The sequence below is a fragment of the Phocoena sinus genome, chromosome 4 (assembly GCF_008692025.1).
Source record: "Phocoena sinus isolate mPhoSin1 chromosome 4, mPhoSin1.pri, whole genome shotgun sequence".
NCBI lineage: Eukaryota > Metazoa > Chordata > Mammalia > Artiodactyla > Phocoenidae > Phocoena > Phocoena sinus.
The window spans coordinates 95,675,215-95,703,111 of record NC_045766.1 but is presented as its reverse complement, the minus strand read 5'-3'; the positions used below and the strand labels follow the sequence as shown (position 1 = coordinate 95,703,111).

General features: G+C 41.5%; 1 protein-coding gene across 4 annotated transcripts; it reads left to right on the top strand.

Annotated features, from left to right (window-relative positions):
- NFKBIZ (NFKB inhibitor zeta) lies at nt 1-12,152 on the top strand. Of its 4 annotated transcripts, XM_032630392.1 has the most exons (13): nt 57-937; nt 1,592-1,792; nt 3,296-3,435; nt 3,943-3,973; nt 4,096-4,199; nt 4,297-5,090; nt 6,030-6,135; nt 6,525-6,671; nt 6,864-6,927; nt 7,218-7,387; nt 8,276-8,386; nt 8,517-8,684; nt 10,981-12,152. In XM_032630392.1, the coding sequence occupies exons 3-13, from the start codon at nt 3,307-3,309 to the stop codon at nt 11,032-11,034; spliced, it is 1,878 nt and encodes a 625-aa protein (XP_032486283.1). In that variant the 5' UTR covers nt 57-937; nt 1,592-1,792; nt 3,296-3,306; the 3' UTR covers nt 11,035-12,152. The 4 variants fall into 4 exon arrangements, with proteins under 4 accessions (XP_032486281.1, XP_032486282.1, XP_032486283.1 ...); XM_032630390.1 differs by lacking the exon at nt 1,592-1,792 and having other exon boundaries at nt 1-937; XM_032630391.1 differs by lacking the exon at nt 1,592-1,792 and having other exon boundaries at nt 52-937; nt 6,525-6,596.
- The last annotated feature ends 15,745 nt before the right edge of the window (nt 12,153-27,897 follow it).

Here is a 27,897-nt window from a genome sequence, read left to right as displayed (position 1 = left end):
GCTCGGCGCACGGCGGCGGGAGGGCTGCGCGGCGCGCACCTTCCAGCACTTTCCTACGCCACGGAACCAGGCCAACCTGTTCCCACCGCCGCCTCCCGCCTCCTCGCCGCCCAATGAGGGCGAGGCCCACGCCACGCGCCCTCTTCCCGGGCGCCTAGGCCAGGCTGGGAGCGCGCCGAGGCTGCGCCGGCCCCGACATCCGTCGGCTGGCGGCCGGGTCGGGGGTCCGAGGGCCAGGAGGCCGCGTTCCATCGGGGTTTCTAGGTGAAGGGCAGGAAAACAACCGGTCGGTCTGGCCGGGGCCGGGAGGGCGGAGCGAGGGCGGAGGGCACATTGCCTCATCCTGTACATTTTACTGGAAACGGGGCGCATCCGGAGGAGGGGCCGGGAGGCTGCCCAGACGCCGCCAATGGCGCGGCCGGGCGCGGGGGAGGCTGGCAAGGCGGAGGCCTCTTTTCTCCGCCCCTGGCCTCGAAGGCCGGTTAAATAGTCGGGCAGCCCGGGGCCACGCCCGTGCCCGCGCAGTCCTCCAGCCGATAGGTCCCCGAACCCAACACAGCCACAGCCACAGCCGCAGTCGGGAGGCAGCCGCGCGCAGCGAACCGGTGGCGCAGGTGTCTGGGGTCCCCGAGCACCGAGCCCGGGAGTATGATCGTGGACAAGCTGCTGGACGACAGCCGCGGCGGAGAGGGGCTGCTGGACGCGGCCGGCGACTGCCGCCTCATGACTAGCCCACTCAACCTGGCCTACTTCTACGGCGCGTCGCCACCCGCCGCCGCCCCCGGCGCCTGCGACGCCGGCTGCTCGTCGTCTGGGCCCTCGGCGCCCGGCTCGCCCGGCTCCGACTCGTCCGACTTCTCTTCTGCCTCGTCCGTGTCCTCCTGCGGGGCGGTAGAGTCCCGGCCGAGAGGCGGCGCCCGTGCCGAGCGGCTGCAAGGTACCCACCGGCCCCGGCGGGGCGGCCCCAGGACCCCTGTTTGGGGGCGGCCCACCCGCGGGGAGGGGGGGGATCTGGGCCGCCCAGAAGCGAAGTACCTCGGCCAGGTGTTAGGTGGCCTCGGCGCCTGCTTTAGCGGAGGTACATAATCACACTGGCCATTATTATTAGGCCACTACTGGATCCCTTGCCCCGTGCTGGGCGTTGAATATCACTCGATGCCCTTTGACCGTCTGTGAAATCTGGGCGCCTTTAGCTGGCCTGGTAACTTGAAACACACAGCTCTAACTTCGGGTGGGGGGGAATGGACCACGTTGGGTTTTCTCTTTTTTTAAAAAAACACTTTTCTTAAGGTATAATTCACATACTATGGCGAGATTTTGGATCTGATGTAGGTGTACCTTTTTCTTGTGGCTGTTTTAGTGAAAGGCTGTAGCCGGCGATAAGGGTTTGGGTACTGGGTTGAAGGTCGTGATTTATTTCTTTCTAAGTACGTATTTGTGGAAATTTTAAGTAAAAGGACTTTATAAAGAAAAGAAGCCGATATTATTAAGATGTAAGGTGAAGCTGGACTGAAAACCGGTTTATACCTTGAGTCTGTGATTTTCCGAAGTCTGCCCAGAATTTCTTCGGTTTTTGTTTTGTGTGCTTTAGAATGGTTGAACCGTCTGTAGCAGAGAAAGGCGTAACGTTTCCGTTCTGCGGCTGTGAATTGTTAGCTTCTTTTCTTAATGAACGGAGTTGCATAATTAGGGGGAAAACAGGATGCCGCTGTAGGTGAACCAACGAACGTCTAGATAATCTCAAATTTTGGAAAATCTATTCAGCATGATTTTAAAGAGCGTTCTCTTTCAGGTATTCCCCACGGCTGGCCACTCCTGTTTTTTGCTTGCGTTTAGTTTAAAATGTGATTTGTCATTTTTATTTAAAAAAGTGATTTAAACCACTCGGTTGTATAACATGCTTCCTGTATGTTAAGTGTGTAGCAAATGCCAAAATTGTGTGTGTATTTAGACCCTTTTTTCCCTCCACATTTGGCCTTCATCTGGCTGAAACTATTTTGTTAGTTCTTTGGTTTACCGTAGGGGATTTCTGAAACTGAATTTTTCTCCCTGTGACGTTGAGTTATTAACTACTGTCATTCCAGAGAAATGCCGTGTTAGATTCTGGCAAGATATTCTTAGACTTAAACATAAACCTAACTAGTGTTTAGTTTGCTCTATCATTGAGTTGTTTCTCTCATGTATTTGATTATATATATATATATGTGTGTATATATCTATATATTTAAAATTATGCCTTGTTTTTTGTCCCATCTTATTTTTTTCCATTCTCAATGGGGTTGCTGAATTATTCATTTCCTGACTCTTTGTGTGTTTACTTTGTGTTCAGCTCATCCCAAGAGGTTGTGACATAGTAGTGGTCAGAGTAGAATGCTGTACTCATGTACTGCATTTTTTTTTTTTTTTTTTTGCGGTACACGGGCCTCTCACTGTTGTGGCCTCTCCCATTGCGGAGCACAGGCTCCGGACGCGCAGGCTCAGCGGCCATGGCTCATGGGCCCAGCTGCTCCGTGGCATGGGGGATCCTCCCAGACCGGGGCACGAACCCGTGTACCCTGCATCGGCAGGCGGACTCTCAACCATTGCACCACCAGGGAAGCCCTCATGTACTGCATTTTAAAGTGTATTTTAAAGCTTAAATATGAAATGAGATTATTTCCTTTCTACTTAGAAGGCCTATGTGATCAAAAACAGTCAGTGAGGGGAAATCCTGTGTGCATATGTGGAAAGGCGTTTAAGCTCAGTGAATTTAGGTAGCTTTCTTGGCGTAGCTGAACTGAGGGAAATAATAAACTGAGACATTGTTAAATGTTAGGCTTTGGTACATTGAGATCTTTGGGAGAAGTTTGTTTTGTACCTTCTTAGGTGAGTGGAATTGATAGACTTTAAAATTTCTATGTGGACATAAAGCCTTTGGTTTGAAAAGCTAAAAATTCATCATTTATTCCTTGCTCCCCCAAGGTTTTTCAAAAGTCTAGAATAATTACAGATTTATGAGAGTCAGGGTGGCAAAATCTGTGATCCTGTCTCATGGGTGGATAGGGCCGAGAGACAGAGAATTAATTTGGGTTTATCTCTCGGCTCTGGGGTTCCCTGAAACAATATTTTTATGAGCTTTAATTCATTAGGCTTCCTGGTGGGGAAAGGTATGAGGCAAGAGAGTTGAAGAGGCTTTGCGGTCTGTTAGTTGGGAAGTTTATCATGTTGGATAGCTATGCTTTTGAGATTATTAATATTCATGTCTGTGAAGACACTTAATTGGGATATGTTTTGTTTTGTTTTGTTTTTTGAACAGTTGAGCCCCATATGGGGGTTGGAAGGCAGCAGAGAGGACCCTTTCAAGGTGTTCGCGTGAAGAACTCGGTGAAGGAACTCCTGTTGCACATCCGAAGTCATAAACAGAAGGCTTCCGGACAAGCCGTCGATGATTTTAAGGTGGCACCTAATTTATTTGTTTTGGGTTGGGGGATAGGGAGGTTAGCCTGTCAGTGTTATTACTCTGCTAACCTAGGTTGGGCAAGTCTTTTGTAGACCACAAAGTCCATAGTACAGAGAACATATTTGTCCTGCTGTCTGCTATATTGCTGTCACTTGGCCCACTGCTAGGTACTTGGCAGGTGTGCAAGAGAAATTTAATGAATAAATAAATGAAGGCAAGTTGGGGGCAAGGAAATTAATGTGGTTCAGTTAAATTGGAACATTTTGACTAGAAAGGGAAAACTCAAGTGGCCTTATTAATTTTATCTTAACCTGAGTTGAACTAAGGTGAAAGTGCAAATGGGGGAAGTTGCAAGATAGGATGGAAATAAATATTGCTAGAATAGCTATGTCAAAGGTTTATGGTGAACTGTAAAGAGGGGTAGAGATAAGTCTGTTTGTTGATGTATGTTAATCAGGAAACCATTTATCACACACTAAATTGGAAACTTTTTTTCCTTATAGACACAAGGTGTGAACAGAGAGCAATTCACAGGTAAGAGTTACCTCTATTTATAATATCATGGGGGCTGTAGGGTAAAACAGTGTAGTGTGATTATGGGTAAAAATTTGTGAAATAAAATTATCACAGATTCCATATTCCTTTCTTGGGTATAGAATTGAAGAACACAGTATCATATAGTGGGAAAAGGAAAGGCCCTGATTTATCATCTGATGGACCAGCTTGCAAAAGACCAGCTTTGTTACATACCCAGTTTTTGGTACGTATCTCACTATTTTCCTCTGAATACCCATTGGAAATTATTCCTGGAATAATTTTGGAAGGAAGTGCGCAACTTATTTTTTCTCCCTTTCCAGACGCCACCTCAAACGCCCACACCCGCGGAAAGCATGGAAGATGTCCATCACAATGAATCCAAACAGGACAGCAGTGCTGATCTGCTTCAGAGCATTATCAACATTAAGAATGAATGCAGCCTGGTTTCCCTGAACACCGTCCAAGTTAGCTGGATGCGCCCTGTGGGGGTCCCTCCAAGCTCCCCCCATGAGCAGTGTCAGGACTTCCACGGAGGGCAGGTCTTCTCTCCACCTCAGAAATACCAACCCTTCCAAGTCAGCAGCTCCCCACACATGATGGATCAGGCTTCCATGTATGAGTATTCTTCACAGGACCAGAACGTGCAGGAGCTGCCGCAACAGCACTACACCCACAGCCCAGCTCTGGAATACAGTCCTTATTCCAGAACTTCCCAGTCCCCCAGCTACGAACCAAACATCTTTGAACCACAGTTCAAACATCAAGAACCACAGTTCTGCCTGAACCAAAGTTTTGCATCCCTTCTAAGTGGTCCCAGGGAATCTGAGAATATTGCTGTTCCCCCACAGACTGCCCCCAGCGTTCAGCAGCAAAATGATGCCCACGTGCAGAACTTCAACATGATGTCACACAGTGCCTGTGAGGCCCTGGCGAGGCATGATGCAGGCTCTGCCCCTTTAAACACACCACTGCCCTTCCCGAACATCGTCGGAAATCCAATGAACACCACACAGTTAGGGAAGTCATTTTTTCAGTGGCAAGTAGAGCAGGAAGAAAGCAAATTGGCACATATCTCCCAAGACCAGTTTCTTTCAAAGGATGCAGATGGTGACACGTGAGTATGTCCCTTTATCTCATTGAGCTGATTTGGTAAGCCATGCTTGCTGGACATAGTGGGCACAGAATTTCTCTAGGGGATGCCAGCTTAGATCTGAGTAAGTGGTTGGCTAAACAAGATGACTAGTGGGCGTAGAATGATAGCTCATATTTCAAGCGAGAGTTTTCCTTTCTTTTTTTTTTCTGGCTGAACAAATTACCTGTTCTAAATTAATAAAAATGTACATGTCTTTGAATAATTGGTTTTGAAAGATTAGCATAGATTGTGTCTGTAGAGCAAAATCAGTTAGATCATGGTTAGTTGGTCATGATCAACTGTGAGTTGATTTGTAGATTGAATACTGATCTGTTCTGACATCTTTGTGGTGTTGGGCAAGTTGTTTTTGTTTTTGTATTTGTTTTTGTTTTTTTGCGGTACACGGGCCTCTCACTGTTGTGGCCTCTCCCGTTGCGGAGTACAGGCTCTGGACATGCAGGCTCAGCGGCCATGGCTCACGGGCCCAGCCACTCTGCGGCATGTGGGATCTTCCCGGACCGGGGCACGAACCCGTGTCCTCTGTATCGGCAGGCGGACTCGCAACCACTGCGCCACCAGGGAAGCCCTGGGCAAATTGTTTAACCTCTCTATGCCTCAGTCTCTGGGCATGTAAAATGATAATACCTCCCTCAGTGGGTTTTTATGAACATTAAGAATAATGGATTTAAAGCAATCAGCATGGTGCCTGGCGTACTTCTTTTTTCTGGTAACCTAATTCATCTTGTTGCAACTCAGATGTATTGTCAGCATAGCAGAAAAGACAAATTATGCTCTGTACTGTTTGATTTGAGTACACCAACATATCAAGAAAGGGGCTAAAGGAAGAATTTTTTTTAAAAAAGGATGAACTTAGTGAAATAAATAATTCACTTCTTTTCTTTTCCTTTTGTTTTTCCCCAGGTTCCTCCATATTGCTGTTGCCCAGGGGAGAAGGGCACTTTCCTATGTCCTTGCAAGAAAGATGAATGCGCTTCACATGCTGGATATTAAAGAGCACAATGGACAGGTGAGGATCTTGACAGAGGGAAATGGCAAAGTGTGGTCATGGGGACAAGATGACGGCCGGTCTCATATTTATGTGTAGATCATTTCAGAGTTCCAGACCAAGAGAGTTTAGTTAATATTAACTTCTGGATGTTGACTCTTTGTCACTGCCAACCTTGAAGTTATTAACTTTAACTTTGTAGTTATTTGACCAAAGACTAACTGGGTATAATAAAGCTGCACCCTAAGCTTATTTTAGTTTCCTTGTGTTACAGTATCTTATTGCTTATTAACAGGATTTATTCTCTCTATGTGGGGTTTTCTCCCCTCAGTCTTAGTTTAGGTTCATATTCTTTGTTACTATAGTGTTATGGGTTTTAAAAAATATTTTTTTCCTCTGAATGTCCACAGAGTGCCTTTCAGGTGGCAGTGGCTGCCAATCAGCACCTCATCGTGCAGGATCTGGTGAACCTTGGGGCCCAGGTGAATACGACTGACTGCTGGGGAAGAACCCCCCTGCATGTTTGTGCTGAGAAGGGCCACTCCCAGGTGCTTCAGGTAGGAGGCAGAGAGCCAGGCTCCCATTACCATAGAGCCAAAGGGGTACAGCTTGGATATTAGGGGTTGGATGTAGATTGCCTGTTGCAATGCTCTCTTTTGAGTTGACTTACTCCTTTCTTGGAACAGTAGTAGATAAGTATTTGTGTAGTTTGTCTTTTGCTGATAGATGTCTGTTTTTAAATTCTGCAGGCAATTCAGAAGGGAGCAGCGGGGAGCAATCAGTTTGTGGATCTGGAGTCAACTAACTATGATGGTAAGTGATTGATGCATTATTGGGTGAAGAAACATTCAGAGAGAGGGGCCCATTAATTCTAAGGGTATTAAGTTCAATACCAATAAGGAAGGGAGGTAATTAAAGCTAAAATATTCTATAGATAAAATTAGCACTAAGACCCAATGGAGGGATTACTCAGATTACCTTACTAGTTCTTGTGGAGCCCATATGTAGGTCATGTGAGAGGCCACCCTCAAGGTTTGTAATTATAGAACAACTAAAAGAATTGATGGGATGCTTGACCACTGCTTTCTTATGCTTTTTTCTAGGCCTGACCCCTCTACACTGTGCAGTTGTGGCGCACAATGCTGTGGTTCACGAACTCCAGAGAAATCAACAGCCCCATTCACCTGAAGTTCAGGAGCTTTTGCTGAAGAATAAGAGTCTAGTTGATACAATTAAGTGTCTGATTCAAATGGGAGCCGCAGTGGAAGCTAAGGTAAAATTCACAGAAGAGTTTGGAAATAGAATGTGGGAGAGACGTGGTTATAGCCGAAGACCTTCTTCCCAAGTGTAGATTAAAACTTTTCCCCCTTTTTATTTTATTTCTGCCATCTTTTTAAATTAATGGAGTAGCAATGTATGGATAGTTAAGCTTAGATTTTAAAAGATCACCTCATCTGCTTTCTTGATTTGCTTTTAATCTATGGATTATTATTCAAAAGATCATTTAGCTGTGAAACGAATGTCTTTATTTGCAAGGAAAAGAAAGTGCTTGAAATTGATATTTTCATTTTGCTTCCATTGTTATACACAGATACTAAAGGTAGTGCATTTTGTAAGGGTTTCTTCATTGTTGTTGGATCTGGACTTAATCTTCTGTTTTTTAAACTGGAAAATATTTTACTATCTTTAAATTTGAGGTTTATTTGCTGAGTATTTGCTGTGTACAAGGCTGAGGTACTGAGTTAGGGGCCCTAGGGGAAAATACCTAAATCATAAGCCACTTGGGTCCTTGGGAAGCTTACTGTCTAGTAGAAATGGTGAGAGATATAGCTAATTTTAAGTCTACAGGGTGGCCACCAAGTCTGGAAACATAGGCGAATACACAGTAAATGATTTCTTATATTACAGCACATGATAAAACAGCATAGTCTATGTTTCTATATTTTATGGCCACCCGGTATACAAGCGTAGATGTGATAAAAGGGAATTAGGAGGACTGAGAGATTCCATGGAACTTGGGTTGCAGTAAGGGTTTGTGGAGAAGGGGGCACTCCGAGTGAGTCTCCAAGGGTGAACCAGACATATGAGAGACTGGGTGAGAAGCATATCCAGGGCATGGTTTCTGGATGTTCATTTTTTTCCCCCTCTTGCCTTTGACAAGGATCGTAAAAGTGGCCGCACAGCCCTGCATTTGGCAGCTGAAGAAGCAAATCTGGAACTCATTCGCCTCTTTTTGGAACTGCCCAGTTACCTGTCTTTTGTGAATGCAAAGGTACTTTTAGAAGTGTTCAAGAACTGCACAAGATTTGGAATAACCTTCTTTATACCTTCTTCAAGCTTTTGAGCTGCTTTCATGAAAGTCTCCCTTCCTGATGGGTGTCGTTTTGTCTCTTTGTCTTTAGGCTTACAATGGAAACACCGCCCTCCATGTTGCTGCCAGCCTGCAATATCGGGTGACACAGTTGGATGCAGTCCGCCTGTTGATGAGGAAGGGAGCAGACCCAAGTACTCGGAACTTGGAGAATGAACAGCCAGTACATTTGGTTCCTGATGGCCCTGTGGGAGAACAGGTGAGGGCCACAGAAGGGAGAAGAAATACTTTGAGGCATTGTTCTGAAACATAAGGGGCAGGGGCCAGCTGGCACTCTTCAGGTGGGCTTTATCAACATCTGTGTCTCAACAGTGGTCACTGTAGCCCTTTAGAGTCAGTTGCTTTGTCTCCAGAGGAAAAGTAAGAAATTTGAGAGTTTATCCATGGACCCCAAATGGTCAGAAGTCAGGTAGTCTTTCTTTTTCTTCCAGGACACAAACTTGGGTTTGGGCTAAGTCAGAATGGTTTGACATTTGGAAGTTGATGAAAGAGGAGGAACCAAGGTTCCTGCACACACTAAAGAAAGAGAATCTTAGTTTTGTGAGTAAGTGATGAGCCTTCAAATATTGTGCATATTAAATGAGTCAGTATTTATAGAGTATTCAGAATAGTCCCAGGCACATAAGTGGGTGCTGCTCAGTAAACATTAGCTGTTAACAATGATTTCTATCTACTAACTGATCCTAAATAAAAAATGGGAAGGTTATTTATATAATTTAGAACCTAGAAATATTTTATACTTTAAATAAAATTATGCTTTTCTCATCATATGGTTCTACTGGATTGGCCAGAAAGTTCGTTCAGTTTCCACTGTAAGCTGTTCCGAAAAAGTTGAATGAACTTTTTGGCCAACCCAATATATTATATTTGGGGATTGAACAGTTTCATATGACTATAAACTTTTCTTGATAACAAGAACTGACTCTTTTTAAGAACTTATATATTTTTAATTTATTTTTTTAAGCAGCAGGTTCTTATTAGTTATCCATTTTATGCTTATTAGTGTATATATGTCAATCCCGATCTCCCAATTCATCCCACCACCACCAACCCCCCACCGCCAGTTTCCCCCTTGGTGTCCATACGTTTGGAAGAACTTAAAATATTTTTGATGAAACTCTTTCCCTGGAGGAAACAAGAGATTGTGGCTGTGGGTCGTTACATACTTTAATAATCACAAAATAAAATATATGGAATGCAGTTTAGCCTTGCCTTTGATTTACAGCCCTCGCTATGACCATAATATTATAGTAACTCATATTTGTGGAGCTCTTTATAGCTTAAAACGAATCACTTGATGATTTGTAGAGTTTTCCTGTATATTATACCACTTAATAGTTAGGAAAACTTTGCAGGGTGAAGGTTCACCTGGGAAGACTGAGACTCAGAGTGGGTCCAGCCATAGGGACCATCATTAAATAGTAAATGGCAGAGTCCTAAGCGCACTGTTCACTTCTGGTTTGCTGTTTGTGGTGTGCAGTCATAGAGTGATGTTCTCAGGGAGTACTGAGCATGGAGAGCTGCTTGACTCTTTGCTAAATGTTCTTGGATTACTCTCCTTCCTGCTTTTGTATTTTTTGTGTCTCTGTGTGTGGAGGGAGGGTCTTTTCCTTTGCTTTTATTGTCAGACCATGGTCATTGTGTCTCCTTCTAGCAGCTGTCAGTTGTTTCCCCTACTCCAGTCTTCTTTCTTCTAATTTGTTACTTCTTATCTGCTGTGGGCTGAGAGACAGACCATAAAATTTGTCAGGCTGGGGTATAAAATCAATTACTAGACTCTGAATGAGCCTGGGGGTTTCCTGTGATCCATATAGTCATGCACAGATGCTTTAATTCTTGGATGTCACAGCTATCTTGACTCGAAGGGCATTATAGTTTACTTGTGTGTGTAACGTGGGCTCTTGGTTCTTGGTTGAGGCTGACATCAAGGTAGGTGAGATATTATAATAACCATGATTACTGCATTATATTAAATGTTCTCACAAATAACAGTAAAGATTAGGAAAAGAATATAGGTCTTAGTTAAACTTTTGGAGATTTTCAACCTCAGATTATTTTTTATTTTTTGCCGTACGCAGGCCTCTCACTGTTGTGGCCTCTCCCGTTGCGGAGCACAGGCTCCGGACACGCAGGCTCAGTGGCCGTGGCTCATGGGCCTAGCCGCTCTGCGGCATGTGGGATCTTTCCAGACTGGGGCACGAACCCGTGTACCCTGCATCGGCAGGCGGACTCTCAACCACTGCACCACCAGGGAAGCCCGGCCTCAGATAATTTTTAATGGAGATGCTTTACTTTCTTTTACTCAAAGATCATTATAGCAGGTCTGTAGTAAACTTTAAAAGGAGTTGTAGTATTTTTATTTGTCCCCTTAAAATCTTGACACATACTGTTGCATATTTCTTCATATACTTACTTACAAAGAAACTGAAGGAGATGTGGTACTTTGGTTGTAGAAAAAAAAAAACCCTTACAAATCCTATTGGTTTCCTTTCCAGATCCGACGTATCCTGAAGGGAAAGTCCATTCAGCAGAGAGCTCCACCGTATTAGCTCCATTGGCTGGGAGCCTGGTCAGCAATACTCACTGTCAGTTAGGCAGTCCTAATGTATCTGTACATAGACCATTTGCTCTGTATTGGCAAATGTAAGTTGTTTCTATGAAACAAACATATTTAGTTCACTATTATATAGTGGGTTATGTTAAAAGAAAAGAAGAAAAATATCTAATTCCTCTTGGCAGATTTTAATATTTCATACCCAGGTATCTGGGATCTAGACATCTGAATTTAATCTGAGTGGTAAAATTGACTTCAATTTAACAGTAGCTTTTGGGTAGGAGAAGGCTTTGATTTGTGGCATAAGGCATTGCTTATGTAGCTATTGCCAGTTTAAAAGGAGGTGAATTGTAAACTTTTTCTTTAAAGAAAAATGAAAGCATTTGGAAGTTAAAAAATAAATCTGGACGTAGTGTTGAGGCTTCGTTTGGCCTGGTGCAGTACCTGATAGTTATTGGTGTTGGAAAGTCTCTAGTCGTTGGACTAGATGGAGGGTACCACGGTTAAAGTTTGATCTTTGCAAACTGTATATAATTGTTATTTTTGTCTTTTAAAATATTTATACAAATATTTGTACATTGGTCATTAACATGGCCAAATTTGAAATGTGTAAATCAATAAACCAGAAAAGAACAAGTGGATTTTCACTATTTTTAAAAATCATATGCATACAGAGGAGCTGTGTAATCACCATCTCTGTGGATGAAACGGGTGGAGAGTTGTTCCTTTAGTGGCTGGCAGAGCTCTGTTTGAATTGTAAATATGCTTTGAGATGAGATACATTATTTGTAGGGAATTGCATGCTGTTAAAGAGAACACCTTTTTATGACTCACTTTCTAGAGTTTATGATTTACTTGCTCTGTTGGAATGTTTGTTTTACCTTTATAAGAACAACAAAAAGTCAATATTGAAACATGTTTTACTGGTTTTCTGTTGTCAAATAATGATAACGTACCATGATGTTTCATATTACCATTCAGAAAAAAAATGCCTAATTTTTTAGTAACTTTAATTCTAATAATATTATTTTGCTTATTTCTGGCATACCCCGAGGAATGTATTTGGCTTTGATTGTACATTAATTCTTTGAAATAAATTTGATTCATGAAAAACCCTTCTTTATTTCTTTTCTTTAAAAAAATTTTTTTAACATCTTTATTGGAGTATAATTGCTTTACAATGGTGTGTTAGGTTCTGCTTTATAAAAAAGTGAATCAGTTATACATATACATATGTTCCCATATCTCTTCCCTCTTGTGTCTCCCTCCCACCCTCCCTATCCCACCCCTATAGATGGTCACAAACCACTGAGCTGATCTCCCTGTGCTATGTGGCTGCTTCCCACTAGCTATCTATTTTACGTTTGGTAGTGTATATATGTCCATGCCACTCTCTCACTTTGTCACAGCTTACCCTTCCCCCTCCCCATATCCTCAAGTCCATTCTCTAGTAGGTCTGTGTCTTTATTCCCATCTTGCCCCTAGGTTCTTCATGATCATTTTTTTTTTTTTTAAGATTCCATATATATGTGTTAGCATACGGTATTTGTTTTCCTCTTTCTGACTTACTTCACTCTGTATGACAGACTCTAGGTCCATCCACGTCACTACAAATAACTCAATTTCATTTCTTTTTATGGCTGAGTAATATTCCATTGTATATGTGTGCCACATCTTCTTTATCCATTCATCTGTTGATGGACACTTAGGTTGCTTCCATGTCCTGGCTCTTGTAAATAGAGCTGCAATGAACATTTTGGTACATGGCTCTTTTTGAATTATGGTTTCCTCAGGGTATATGCCCAGTAGTGGGATTGCTGGGTCATATGGTAGTTCTAGTTTTAGTTTTTTAAGGAACCTCCATACTGTTCTCCATAGTGTCTGTACCAATTCACATTCCCACCAGCAGTGCAAGAGTGTTCCCTTTTCTTCGTATCCTCTCCAGCATTTATTGTTTCTAGATTTTTTTTTAAACATCTTTATTGGGGTATACTTGCTTTACAATGGTGTGTTACTTTCTGCTTTATAACAAAGTGAATCAGCCATACATATACATATGTTCCCATATCTCCTTCCTCCTGCATCTCCCTCCCTCCCATCTTCCCTATCCCACCCCTCCAGGCGGTCACAAAGCACCAAGCTGATATCCCTGTGCTATGCGGCTGCTTCCCACTAGCTATCTACCTTACGTTTGGTAGTGTATATATGTCCATGCCGCTCTCTCGCTTTGTCACAGCTCACCCTTGCCCTTCCCCATATCCTCAGGTCCGTTCTCCAGTAGGTCTGTGTCTTTATTCCTCTCTTACCCCTAGGTTCTTCATGACATTTTTTTTCTTAAATTCCATATATATGTGTTAGCGTACGGTATTTGTCGTTCTCTTTCTGACTTCACTCTGTATGACAGACTCTAGGTCTATCCACCTCATTACAAATAACTCAATTTCGTTTCTTTTTATGGCTGAGTAATAGTCCATTGTATATATGTGCCACATCTTCTTTATCCATTTATTGTTTCTAGATTTTTTGATGATGGCCATTCTGACTGGTGTGAGATGATATCACATTGTAGTTTTGATTTGCATTTCTCTAATGATTAATGATGTTGAGCATTCTTTCATGTGTTTGTTGGCAGTCTGTATATCTTCTTTGAACAAATGTCTATTTAGGTCTTCTGCCCATTTTTGGATTGGGTTGTTTGTTTCTTTGTTATTGAGGTGCATGAGATGCTTGTAAATGTTGGAGATTAATCCTTTGTCAGTTACTTCATTTGAAAATATTTTCTCCCATTCTGAGGGTTGTCTTTTGGTCTTGTTTATGGTTTCCTTTGCTGTGAAAAAGCTTTTAAGTTTCATTTAGTCCCATTTGTTTACTTTTATTTTTATTTCCATTTGTCTAGGAGGTGGGTCAAAAAGGATCTTGCTGTGATTTATGTCATAGAGTGTTCTGCCTATGTTTTCCTCTAAGAGTTTGATAGTGTCTGGCCTTACATTTAGGTCTTTAATCCATTTTGAGCTTATTTTTGTCTATGGTGTTAGGAAGTGATCTAATCTCATACTTTTACATGTACCTGTCCAGTTTCCCCAGCACCACTTATTGAAGAGGCTGTCTTTTCTCCACTGTATATTCTTGCCTCCTTTATCAAAGATAAGGTGACAATATGTGTGTGGGTTTATCTCTGGGGTTTCTTTCCTGTTCCATTGATCTATATTTCTGTTTTTGTGCCAGTACTATACTGTCTTGATTACTGCAGCTTTGTAGTATAGTCTGAAGTCAGGGAGCCCGATTCCTCCAGCTCCATTTTTCTTTGTCAAGATTGCTTTGGCTATTCGGAATCTTTTGTGTTTCCATACAAATTGTGAAATTTGTTGTTCTAGTTCTGTGAAAAATGCCAATGGTAGTTTGATAGGGATTGCATTGAATCTGTAGATTGCTTTGGGTAGTAGACTCATTTTCACAATGTTGATTCTTCCAATCCAAGAACGTGGTATATCTCTCCCATCTATCTGTATCATCTTTAATTTCTTTCATCAGTGTCTTATAATTTTCTGCATACAGGTCTTTTGTCTCCTTGGGTAGGTTTATTCCTAGATATTTTATTCTTTTTGTTGCAATGGTAAATGGGAGTGTTTTCTTAATTTCACTTTCAGATTTTTCATCATTAGTGTATAGGAATGCCAGAGATTTCTGTACATTAATTTTGAATCCTGCTACTTTACCAAATTCATTGATTAGCTCTAGTAGTTTTCTGGTAGCATCTTTAGGATTCTATATGTAGAGTATCATGTCATCTGCACACAGTGACAGCTTTACTTCTTCTTTTCCGATCTGGATTCCTTTTATTTCTTTTTCTTCTCTGATTGAATTCACCTGTGAAGCCATCTGGTCCTGGGCTTTTGTTTGTTGGAAGATTTTTAATCACAGTTTCAATTTCAGTGCTTGTGATTGGTCGGTTCATATATTCTATTTCTTCCTCATTCAGTCTCAGCAGGTTGTGCATTTCTAAGAATTTGTCCATTTCTTCCAGGTTGTCCATTTTTTTGGCATAGAGTTGCTTATAGTAATCTCTGATGTTCCTTTGTATTTCTGCACTGTCAGTTGTTACTTCTCCTTTTTCATTTCTAACTCTATTGATTTGAGTTTTCTTCCTTTTTTTCTTGATGAGTCTGGCTAATGGTTTATCAATTTTGTTTATCTTCTCAAAGAACCAGCTTTTGCTTTTATTGATCTTTGCTATCGTTTCGTTCATTTCTTTTTCATTTATTTCTGATCTGATCTTTATGATTTCTTTCCTTCTGCTAACTTTGGGGATTTTTGGTTCTTCTTTCTCTAATTGCTTTAGGTGCAAGGTTAGGTTGTTTATTTGAGATGTGTCCTGTTTCTTAAGGTATGATTGTATTGCTATAAACTTCCCTCTTAGAACTGCTTTTGCTGCATCCCATAGGTTTTGGGTCATTGTGTCCCCATTGTCATTTGTTTTTAGGCATTTTTTGATTTCCTCTTTGATTTATTCAGTGATCATTTGGTTATTAAGTAGTGTATTGTTTAGCCTCCATTTGTTTGTATTTTTTACAGATCTTTTCCTGTAATTGATATCTAGTCTCATAGCATTGTGGTCGGAAAAGATACTTGATACGATTTCAATTTTCTTAAATTTACCAAGGCTTGATTTGTGAGCCAAGATAGGATACGTCCTGGAGAATGTTCCATTAGCACTTGAGAAGAAAGTGTATTCTGTTATTTTTGGATGGAATGTCCTATAAATATCAATTAAGTCCATAATGTTTAATGTATCATTTAAAGCTTGTGTTTACTTCTTTATTTTCATTTTGGATGATCTTTCCATTGGTGAAAGTGGGGTGTTGAAGTCGTGTACTATGATTGTGTTACTGTCGATTTCCCTTTTTATGATGCTTAGCATTTGCCTTATGTATTGAGGTGCTCCTATGTTGGGTGCATAAATATTTACAATTGTTATATCTTCTTCTTGGATCGATCCCTTGATCATTCTGTAGTGTCCTTCTTTGTCTCTTGTAATAGTCTTTATTTTAAAGTCTATTGTGTCTGATAAGAGAATTGCTACTCCAGCTTTCTTTTGATTTCCATTTGCATCAAATATCTTTTTCCATCCCCTCACTTTCAGTCTGTATGTGTCCCTAGGGCTGAAGTGGGTCTCTTGTAGACAGCATATATGTGGGTCTTGTTTTTGTATCCATTCAGCCAGTCTGTGTCTTTTGGTGGGAGCATTTAATCCATTTACATTTAAGATAGTTATCAATATGTATGTTCCTATTTCCATTTTCTTAATTGTTTTGGGTTTGTGTTTGTAGGTCTTTTCCTTCTCTTGTGTTTCTTGCCTAGAGAATTTCCTTTAGCATTTGTTGTAAAGCTGGTTTGGTGGTGCTGAACTCTCTCAACTTTTGCTTGTCTGTAAAGGTTTTAATTTCTTCATCAAATCTGAATGAGATCCTTGCTGGGTAAAGTAATCTTGGTTGTAGGTGTTTCTCCTTTATCACTTTAAATATGTCCTGCCACTCCCTTCTGGCTTGCAGAGTTTCTGCTGAAAGATCAGCTGTTAACCTTATGGGGATTCCCTTGTGTGTTATTTGTTGATTTTCCCTTGCTGCTTTTAATATGTTTTCTTTGTATTTAATTTTTGACAGTTTGATTAATATGTATCATGCTGTGTTTCTCCTTGGATTTATCCTGTATGGGACTCTCTGTGCTTCCTGGACTTGATTAACTATTTCCTTTCCCATATTAGGGAAGTTTTCAACTATAATCTCTTAAAATATTTTCTCAGTCCTTTTCTTTTTCTCTTCTTCTGGGACCCCTATAATTCAAATGTTGGTGTGTTTTATGTTGTCCCAGAGGTCTCTGAGACTGTCCTCAGTTCTTTTCATTCTTTTTTCTTTAGTCTGCTCTGTGGTAGTTATTTCCACTATTTTATCTTCCAGGTCACTTATCCATTCTTCTGCCTCAGTTATACTGCTATTGATCCCTTCTAGAGTATTTTTAATTTCATTTATTGTGTTGTTCATCATTGCTTGTTTCCTCTTTAGTTCTTCTAGGTCCTTGTTAAATGTTTCTTGCATTTTATGTATTCTATTTCCAAGATTTTGGATCATCTTTACTATCATTATTCTGAATTCTTTTTCAGGTAGACTGCTTATTTCCTCTTCATTTGTTAGGTCTGGTGTGTTGTTACCTTGCTCCTTCATCTGCTGTGTGTTTTTCTGTCTTCTCAGTTTGCTTATCTTACTGTGTTTGGGGTCTCCTTTTTGCAGGTGCAAGTTCATAGTTCCTGTTGTTTTTGGTGTCTGTCCCCAGTGGCTAAGGTTGGTTCAGTGGGTTGTGTAGGCTTTCTGGTGGAGGGGACTAGTGCCTGTGTTCTAGTGGATGAAGCTGGATCTTGTCTTTCTGGTAGGTAGGTCCATGTCTGGTGATGTGTTTTGGGGTGTCTGTGGCCTTTTTATGATTTTAGGCAGCCTCTCTGCTAATGGGTGGGTTGCGTTCCTGTCTTGCTAGTTTGGCATAGGGTGTCCAGCACTATAGCTTGCTGGTTGTTGATTGAAGCTGGGTGCTGGTGTTGAGATGGAAATCTCTGGGAGATTTTCACTGTTTGATATTATGTGGAGTGGGGAGGTCTTTTGTGGACCAGTGTCCTGAAGTTGGCTCTCCCACCTCAGAGCCACAGCACTGACTCCTGGCTGGAGTACCAAGAGCCTTTCATCCACACGGCTCAGAATAAAAGGGAAAAAATATAGAAGGAAAGAAATAAAGAGGATAAAATAAAGATAAAATAGTTATTTAAATAAAAAATAATTATTAAGAAAATAATTTTTTTTAAAAGTAAAAAAAAAGAACAAAAACAAATCGGACGGATAGAACCCTAGGACAAATGGTGAAAGCAAAGCTATACAGACAAAATCTCACACAGAATCATACACATACACACTCACAAAAAGAGGAAAAGGGGAAAAATAATATATCTTGCTCCCAAAGTCCACCTCCTCAATTTGGGATGATTCGTTGTCTCTTCAGGTATTCCACTGATGCAGGGTACATCAAGTTGATTGTGGAGATTTAATCCGCTGCTCCTGAGGCTGCTGGGAGAGATTTCCCTTTCTCTGTTCGCAGAGCTCCCGGGGTTCAGCTTTGGATCTGGCCCCGCCTCTGCGTGTAAGTCGCCTGAGGGCGTCTGTTCTTCGCTCAGACAGGACAGGGTTAAACGAGCAGCTGACTCAGGGGCTCTGGCTTACTCAGGCCGGGGGTAGGGAGGGGCACGGTTGCGTGGCGAGCCTGTGGCGGCAGAGGCCGGCGTGAAATTGCACCAGGCTGAGGCACACCGTGTGTTCTCCGGGGGAAGTTGTCCCTGGATCACGGGACCCTGGCAGTGGCATGCTGCACAGGCTCCGCGGAAGGGGGGTGTGGATATTGACCTGTGCTCGCACACAGGCTTCTTAGTGGCGGCAGCAGCAGCCTTAGCGTCTCCTGCCCGTCTCTGGGGTCCGCGCTGTTAGCCGCGGCTCGCGCCCGTCTCTGGAGCTCCTTTAAGCAGTGCTCTTAATCCCCTCTCCTCGTGCACCAGGAAGCAGAGGCAGGAGAAAGTCTCTTGCCTCTTCGGCAGCTCCAGACCTTTTACCCGGACTCCCTCCCGGCTAGCTGTAGTGCACTAACCCCTTCAGGCTGTGTTCACGCCGCCAACCCGTCCTCTCCCTGTGTTCCGACCAAAGCCCGAGCCTCAGCTCCCAACCTCGCCCGCCCCGGGGGGTGAGCAGACAGGCCTCTCGGGCTGGTGAGTGCTGGCAGCACCGATCCTCTGTGTGGGAATCTCTCCGCTTTGACCCCCGCACCCCTGTTGCTGCGCTCTCCTCCGTGGCTCTGAAGCTTCCCCCTTCAGCCACCCGCAGTCTCTGCCCGCGAAGGGGCTTCTAGTGTGTGGAAACCTTTCCTCCTTCACAGCTCCCTCCCTCTGGTGCAGGTCCTGTCGCTATTCTTTTGTCTCTGCTTTTTCTTTTTTCTTTTGCCCTACCCAGGTACGTGGGGTGGGGGGATGTTTCTTGCCTTTGGGAGGTCTGAGGTCTTCTGCCAGCCCTCAGTAGGTGTTCTGTAGGAGTTGTTCCACGTGTAGATGTATTTCTGGTGTATCTGTGGGGAGGAAGTTGGTCTCCGCGTCTTACTCTTCTGCCATCTTCCTCAACCTTCCTTTTTTTCTTTTAAATGAGAAGTCTCATAAGCAATTTACTGACTAATCATCTTTGTAGCTAAGTGCTTAAATCCTTTGAAAAAAAGATAACCTTTCGACCGATCACATTGTTTGACCCAGTATGTCTTGTGGACAAAAGTTAGTTATAGTTATTTGGTATCTGAAAGTATGGCTGTGATGTGAAACTGTCCATTCACACTCATGGAAAAACTCATGCATGGCTTTAAATAAACATTAATTCAGTAATACTATTCTTCTTAAGGATATGCATTTTCTTTTCCTAGTCCCTTATTTATGTTTCACAAGGTTGAAAAGTGCTATTAATTACTAATCTAAATCCTTTAAATTAGCCAATATATATTAATTTGGGTTTTTTTGAGAATGAGTTTCCTGAAGTTATATAAGATTTAACATGAAAAAACTCTTTGCCAAGTTCTTTAGTAGAGATTTACTAGGTTCTGAAAATATCATGGAAGTTTAAAAGCTATTGTTGATCTATAGAAGTTTATGTGCTAAAAAAGATGTCTTTATGTTTATGACTGTATTTTTCATACTTTATTTTGCGGGAGCAGTGAACTTAGAAAAAACGATTTAGAGATTACCAGGATCATTCCGAGAGATGTAAACCTGGGAAGAGCAGTAAATGGGGTCCCTCCATTTCCCAACATGCCATTTTGACAAGTGAGAATAAACACATCAACATCTGTCAACATCAGTCAATCACTGCACATGTATTCTAGTTCCTGTAAACTCTTTTGAGAATCTGGTGTGTGTATACGCACAAATGCTGTTTACGATATCAGGGGTTTCACAACCACCAGGGGCCCATGACTCACAGGTTGAGAATGTACTGTAGGGCTTCCCTGGTGGCACAGTGGTTAAGAATCGGCCTGCCAGTGCAGGGGACACGGGTTCGAGCCCTGGTCCGCGAGGATCCCACATGCTGCGGAGCAACTAAGCCTGTGCGCCACAACTACTGAAGCCTGCATGCCTAGAGCCTGTGCTCCGCAACAAGAGAAGCCACCACAGTGAGAAGCCCGTGCACCACAACAAAGAGTAGCCCCCGCTTGCCGCAACTAGAGAAAGCCCGTATGCAGCAACAGAGACCCAGTGCAGCCAAAAATAAATAAATAAAATAAATAAATTTATTAAAAAAAAAAGAATGTACTGTAGTTGTATTTCTGTACATCAAGTATAATTTTTCTTCTCTCATATAAATGAAATCTCAAGAGCAGTTTGTATTGCAAATGCAACCTGATTACCAGAACAGTGGAAATGATATACCTCCATTGAACATAGATATACTGTGAGCTTTTTCCCAAGTGAGCTTACATGTTCTCTCTTAATCTCAAATTCTCTCATAATTAATTAACTGAACCAGTGCTTAGCAAGTATGTGATTGTGTGCGTGTGTGTGTGTGTATGTGCATGCAAAGCTGTCTGATAGATAGTATGAGGTATTCGAAGACATAAAAGGCATATTTCTCATCCTTAAGATGCATATGTGGGAGACATGGCATGTACTATATTAGAAAAAAAGAGGAAGAAATATAAAGACTCTAAAGAGGAAGACTATATCTGAAAGGGGAGCACTAGGGAGACTTCAAGGTAGAGCATTTGAGCTGTATCTTCAGAAGAGTCAATTTGAATATTCATACAAGCAGAGAGGGAGGTGAATGAAACAGAAAACGACATGAACCAAGGCAATAGTATTCTGGGAGAAACCACAAGTGATTCATTGTAGCTTGGTTAGCATTTGGACGGCCAGTAAGTTTCATCTTGTGTTCTACCTCTAACTGGTAATACTCTCATGAGTAGCACGTTGAGAAAGATCTTCAGGGAGTCTAGGGGTTTGGCAGGAGAGGGTACTGTAATTGATTAGCGAATATCTGCTGTGTGGGTATAGAGGGTGGTTCTTGATGGAATGTTCCTTAAAGAATGACCCCCATAGGGCTTCCCTGGTGGTGCAGTGGTTGAGAACCCACTTGCCAATGCAGGGGATACAGGTTCGAGCCCTGGTCTGGGAGGATCCCACATGCCACGGAGTAACTAAGCCCATGTGCCACAACTACTGAGCCTGCGCTCTAGAGCCCACGAGCCACAACTACTGAGCCCGCGTGCCACAACTACTGAAGCTGCGCACCTAGAGACTGTGCTCCGCAACAAGAGAAGCCACCACAATGAGAAGCCTGTGCACCGCATCGAAGAGTAGTCCCCGTTCACCACAACTAGTGAAAGCCGTGCACAGCAACAAAGAACCAAAGCAGCCAAAAATAAATAAATAAAATAAATACATTTATTAAAAAAAAGGAAAAAAATGACCCTCATAGAAGCCAAGACTACAAGCTCATTGCTGCAACATCAGTGCCTAGCATAGAGTAGGAACTTATAAAATACTGGTTAAATGAGTGAATGAATGTATGCCAATCCTGGTTGGGATCATTGGTTTTGGGGCAAGTGGTGTTTCAAGCCAGAGATATACTATAAAGTACTAATGAGTTAATGACTATCATGGTTCTAATTTAACTCAGCCATATAAGAATGATATCAATGATATGTTAATGAAAAGTGGCATAGCTGGCACTCTTTTTTAAAAAAAATCAGGTAGTCCTTCTGTGCAAAGGATTAATTCTAATAATGTAGTTTGGTGTTTCACTAAGGAATTCCCTCAAGTGTCAGAAACCAAATCTTCAGCTCTATTTGTTAATCAAATCAGTCACATTTAATATCCTTTCTATATTCTTACTTAATCAGGAGTGGAGAATTTCCTCAAATTCCTCTAACCTTTAGTAAATGTCAACTTCTTAAACTCAGTACCACCGACTTTCATTTTCTAACATCAGTTCTGTATTGAACACGACTCCATGAAGAAATCAACTTCAATGACTAAGTTCTTGTTTGTGTCTCTGAGATCAGGCCTGGGTACAAGGCTTTACATTAGTTAGAACCAGGTTACTGGGTTTTTGGTTTTCCTGCTAGTGCCCTGGACTTGTCCTTGAGAGGAGGCGAATGGCCGTCTTATTCATCAGAGGCTCCGCACCTAACACAGTATCTGACACATAGGAGATGTTCAATAAACATTTCTTAAATTGAATTTAATTTCATGACTTCCTTTTTAATTTATATTTTCACAGTATATTTTATACCTCAATGTATAAACACTTTATCATTCACATGGAGTTTATGATTTAATCCCAGAAGACTTATCTTCAGCTATACACCAAGTCTGGTTTCACTTTATCTTCTCAGTCCCCTCACTCTACTTTTGCAGACTCAGAAACATTGCATGGGTGGCACATTTCCAGGAGGACTAAGTGGAGATTTCTCTCAGTGTGTCTAGCTTTCCTATGTGTGTCCTTTTTCCTCCAACCCCTTGCCCCCTGCTTCCTCCATCACACTATTCCCTTTGCCTATCAGCCCAAGAAGATTTTGGGGTAGAGTAGCTAGACAGCTAGTCCAAGCTTTTGTGAAGCTTGTTAATTGTGCAAATGCCTTGGCTCCACCCCAGATGCCCTGAATCAGAATCTCCAGGGTTTTTAGGGCTTCCAACAGGTACATGTGAAGATGATTCTAGTGCACAGTTTAGTCTAAATTAATTAGGAAATGCAGACTTTGGAGAGTACCTGCGGCTGGGCGGTAGCTGTATGGTGGTAACAGAATGGGTTGCTGAAATGCCCATGGGGATGAGGCGGCAAACTGATGAATGCCTGCTACGTGCCAGACATGTTTGATCCTGTGTTATAGAAACTAGCTGTGAAGGAGAGATCATGAGTCACCTAAGCTGTTTTTTTTTTTTCTCTCAGAAAACACTTTTCTAAGGTCATCAGGCTTTTAATCCACAGGTTTTAGTCCTAGTGTCCTAGGACTATGTAATAAATTACCACAAACTTGGTGGCCTAAAACAGAGAAATTTATTCTCTTAACAGTTCTGGAGGCCAGCCATCTGAAATCAAGGTGTGTCAGAACCGTGCTGTCTCCAAATGCTATAGGGGAGAATCCTTCTTTGCCTCTTTCAGTTTCTGGCAGCCCCAGGCATCCCTTGGCTTGTAGTATTATAACTCCAATCTCTGTCTCCATTTTCATATGGCCTTCTCCTCCTCTCCCTGTTTTTTTCCACTGTGTCTCTCTTTTTTTCTCTTTTAGTCTGCACCGTGCAGCATGTGCAATGGAACCTGTGCCCTGGCAGTGGAAGCCCTGAGTCTTAACCACTGGACCACCGGGGAAGTCCCTCCATTGTTGTGTCTCTTATAAGGACACTTGTCATTGGACTTAGGGCCCACCTAGATAATCCACGATGACCTCATTTTGAGATTCTTAATTACACGTGCTAAGACCCTTTTTCCAACTGAGATCACATTGACAGGTTCTGAGGATTAGGACATGACTATATCTTTTTTTGGGGGGGGTACCATTTAACCCCTAGGGAAAGAGCCTTTATCATCATTTCTGCTACTATTATTTCTCTCAAAGTGATTAAGATGACTACTTCTTTTTGAGCAATCCTGTAGTCTGTCTTCAGAATCTATGAGCATCTCTTATACATAATTTTTGATTTAATGTATGATATGTCATCTCCATTTCATTTATCACCTGTAACACCTGGCATTGACCAGGAGACTCATATACCATTGATAAACTTTAATAGAAACAATAAAATAATTATTCAGATAAAATTTTAAAAATTACCATAATGATTTAAAGAGCTTTAATTGTTTGAAACTTATAACAAATCTTTGATGATCATTAGTCATTTTACTCTCTGGCACACATATGAATAAACCTGCTACTCTTCACCTTGGATCACACTATCTAGAGTTGCCCATGTGGGAAGCAACATGATCACAGATGAAATGCCTGCATTTTAGACCATCTGACCTTGTAATGATAACACCAGTGTAAGCACTTACTGGAAACTGCAGAAGCTTGGAAGTGAAAAGTATCAAGGAAATCCACGGTTTCAGACAATACATATTGATCCATTTTGCCAAGTTCCATTAAAATATACTTTTTTAGGCCTAGATATTACTTTTCTAAGTGAAAAGGATTCTGCCTATTAATCTGAATAAAGATTTCAGTAGTTCTGTGGATGTGGTAATTAGATCCAGCATGTACTTCCTTTTGCAACAGCTTAGTATCTTTGGGCTTGACAATAGGGACACATTTCAGACTGTGAAATACTACTAGATTCCTTAGCTTAATTGATTTGGGGCTTAAGCTTGAAATTGCTATTTATTTTCTTAGTTCATGGTATCTTAATTCACATGTCCTTCTCTGTATTTGCAGCCAATATCTCTCAGGCAGGATTTTAGTTTCAAGTACTTGTATGAGAGTGTGGAGTCCCTCCTGACTGGCTTTCCTGGAAGTCTCTGGGGACTCACTGCTCTGCAAGTGAACTGCTCCTCTCTCTGTGGACTTAAGTTTCTTTAGTTTGGGCAGTCATCTCAGTGGGATCCTCCCCAAGAGACCTGTCTCTTTCCAAATTGGCTCTCTTTCCAAATCAGCTCCAAATATTTTTTACATTAGATATCACTTTCATTCATTTTTTAAAAAGTCTCTCTCTCCCTTTCTGCTCCTAAGAAGTATTCCTTCCAGAATTACTTTAAAATTGTCAAAAAATTATCCTTGTTAGGCTCTTGCATATATGGAAATAAGAATTATTAATCTTCAGGATAGCAATTTTGTCTGGTGTAACTTCTTATGTCTATCTAAAAAAATTTAAAATATATCACTTGGGAAAACAAGCAAGGATTTGAACCTTTTGGGTGCTTCTACTCAAATCTTTCCAGGTTCCTGGAAAATTTTTATTATTTATTTATTTATTTTTAAAATTAATTAATTAATTAATTTGACTATGCCAGGTCTTAGTCGCAGCATGCGGGATCTTTGTTGCTGCATATGGGATCTTTGTTGTGGCATGTGGGATCTTTAGTTGTGGCATGAGAACTCTTAGTTGCGGCATGTGGGATCTAGTTCCCTGACCAGGGATCAAACACAGGCCCCCTGCATTGGGAGTGCAGAGTCTTAGCCACTGGACCACCAGAGAATTCCTTGGAAAATTATTATTTTTTTTTTTTTTTGCGGTACGCGGGCCTCTCACTGTTGTGGCCTCTCCCGTTGCGGAGCACAGGCTCCGGACGCGCAGGCTCAGCGACCATGGCTCACGGGCCCAGCTTCTTCGCGGCATGTGGGATCTTCCCGGACCGGGGCACGAACCCATGTCACCTGAATTGGCAGGCGGACTCGCAACCACTGAGCCAGCAGGGAAGCCCTGGAAAACTTTTTAAAAAGGTAAATTCCTGGACTCAACTTGTAGAAAATTGAAAAATAATATACTATATTACCTTAAGAATAAAAATAAATGAATGAGACACACCTAGGGTCCCACAAAATGATTTTTTGTATAGAGCAAATGGGGCTATATTAGGTAGATTTTTCCAAACAGACCCTCTAAATTTGATGAAAATCTGTCCAGTTTTTTCATGTGGTGCACTAGACAGAGTAAGAGGTCCATAGACAGAAATTTAACTTACATAGTTTATTAATTTCCATACACATTCCAATCATACAGTCCAATGAGGTACATTGTTTAAAGTTCAGGAATTTATAGACAGTTGACAGGTTCTCTTTTATGACATTATTCTGTTTCCAAGGCTATAGAAATCAGTCAGTTTTGTTTCTTCCCTCAGCTGAAGTTGTTATATCAAATCTGTTATCAAGGTCAAATGTATGCTGAATTAGCCAGTCTTTTTTTTTCTTTCTATATTTCCTGTCACCACCCATGTCTAGGTTTTTCCAGATTACTACAATTGGCTTTAAAAAAACCCCATTTTATTATGGAAAAATTCAAACATATTCAAAAGTAGAGAGAATATTATACTGAATGCTCATGTACCTGGCATAAAGCTTCAACAATTATAAACATCTTGCCATTCTTCCCCCTTGTTTTCTTTCTGGAATATGTTAAAGCCCAACCCACTCATCATAGAATGTCAGTGTGTGTCTCTAATAGGTAAGAAATTTGTGTCCCCCATAGCTTTCTAATTATTCTTTCTGTAATCTCATTTTTCTCTCCAATCCAAAAATTTCCAACCATTTAGCATACTCCTACAGAAACCTAAAAGGGTTTTCAAAGGCTCAGTATTTCTCGTTGAATCAAGTGCACACACTTGTCCTGGTTCACAAAGCCATCTTACTTTAGCTTCCCTCAGCTGTTTAACCTTACCTTCCGTTATTCCTCAACAAGCTATCAGGTGGGTCTCCTCACTGCTCAATAGATGCACTTTTTATTCCTGTCTCTAGTCATGCTCTGGCCTCCCCAAATTATGTGCATTCTTGAAAGCTCTGCTTGGCTGCCACTTCCTTTATGAAGTTTTCCCCAGTTCATACTGACTTCTCTCTTCTCTGAACTCTTGGAATTTAAACTCAGTTCCTATAACTTTAAATATGATATTTTTATGGTATCCCAGTCTTAATTACTGTAACCTGGAAAGTGAACTCGGAATCACTGACTAGCAGCATTTGTTTTTAAAGACAACTTTACAATGTTTGGGTGAATAGTATCACTAGGGAAACAAGGAAGGTTAGTGGTGCTGGAGAGATGAAGCATCAGTATGGTAGACAGAATTCTAGATGCCCATGACCTCTGCCCCTGGTGTTACTCCTGTGATTATATTATGTTACATGGCAAAAGTAATTTTTCAGTTGTAATTAAGATTGCTAGTCAGTTGACCTTAAGCTAAGGAGACTATCCAGGTGCACCTGATCTAATCACATGAGCCCTATAAAAGCAGGGAGTTTTCTTTGGCTGGTTATAGACGAGGGAGTCAGAGAGATTCTAAGTCTAAGAAGGATTCAACCCACAATTATTGGCTTTGAAGATGGAGGAAGGCGCCCATAAGCCGAGAAATCCAGATAGTTTCTAGATAGCCAGAAATAAAACGGGATCTCAGTTCTGCATGCCCAAGGACATGAATTCTGCCAACAACCTGAATAAGCTTGGAAGCAGCTCTTCCCCAGAGCCTCAGATAAGAGCTCATCCCAGTCGACACTTGAATTTGTCTTTGTGATACTCCATGCAGAGAACACAGCCAAGCCCACCCAGACGTCTGACCTGTGAGATAATAAATGGGGGGTGGTATAAGCTTCTAAGTTTGTGGTAATTTGTTACGCAGCAATAGAAAACTAATACAGTAGGTAACACAGGGTTTGAGCTTGTAGTGAAATTTTACACATTTCCTGCTATTCTTTCTTTTTTGGTTTTAGTTTTATTGGGGTATAATTGGTATACAGCACTATATAAGTTTAACGTGTACAGTATACTGACTAAGACGTACGTATATTGGGAAATGATTATCACAGTAAGATTAGTTAACATCCATCACCTCATATAGTGATAAAAAATTTTTGGTTTCCCTTGAGATAAGAACTTTTGAGATCTACGCTCTTAGCAGCTTTAAAATATATCACACAGCAGTGTTAACTATAGTCATCATGTCGTACATTGCATCCTTAGTACTTAATTATCTTGTAACTGGAAGTTTGTAATTTTTGACCAACTTCACCCAATTCTCTTACCTCCCACCACTTTGCCTCTGGTAAACACAAACCTGTTCTCTTTTTCTATGAGTCTGGGGTTTTTTTAGCCTTCATATAT

Bases quoted from the DNA above. Each gene is read 5' to 3' on its own strand.
- NFKBIZ (XM_032630390.1), top strand. From the start codon at position 649: ATGATCGTGGACAAGCTGCTGGACGACAGCCGCGGCGGAGAGGGGCTG. The intron at 6,928-7,217 runs GTAAGTGATTGA...GCTTTTTTCTAG, and splicing joins GGAGTCAACTAACTATGATG to GCCTGACCCCTCTACACTGT. The intron at 7,388-8,275 runs GTAAAATTCACA...GCCTTTGACAAG, and splicing joins GAGCCGCAGTGGAAGCTAAG to GATCGTAAAAGTGGCCGCAC.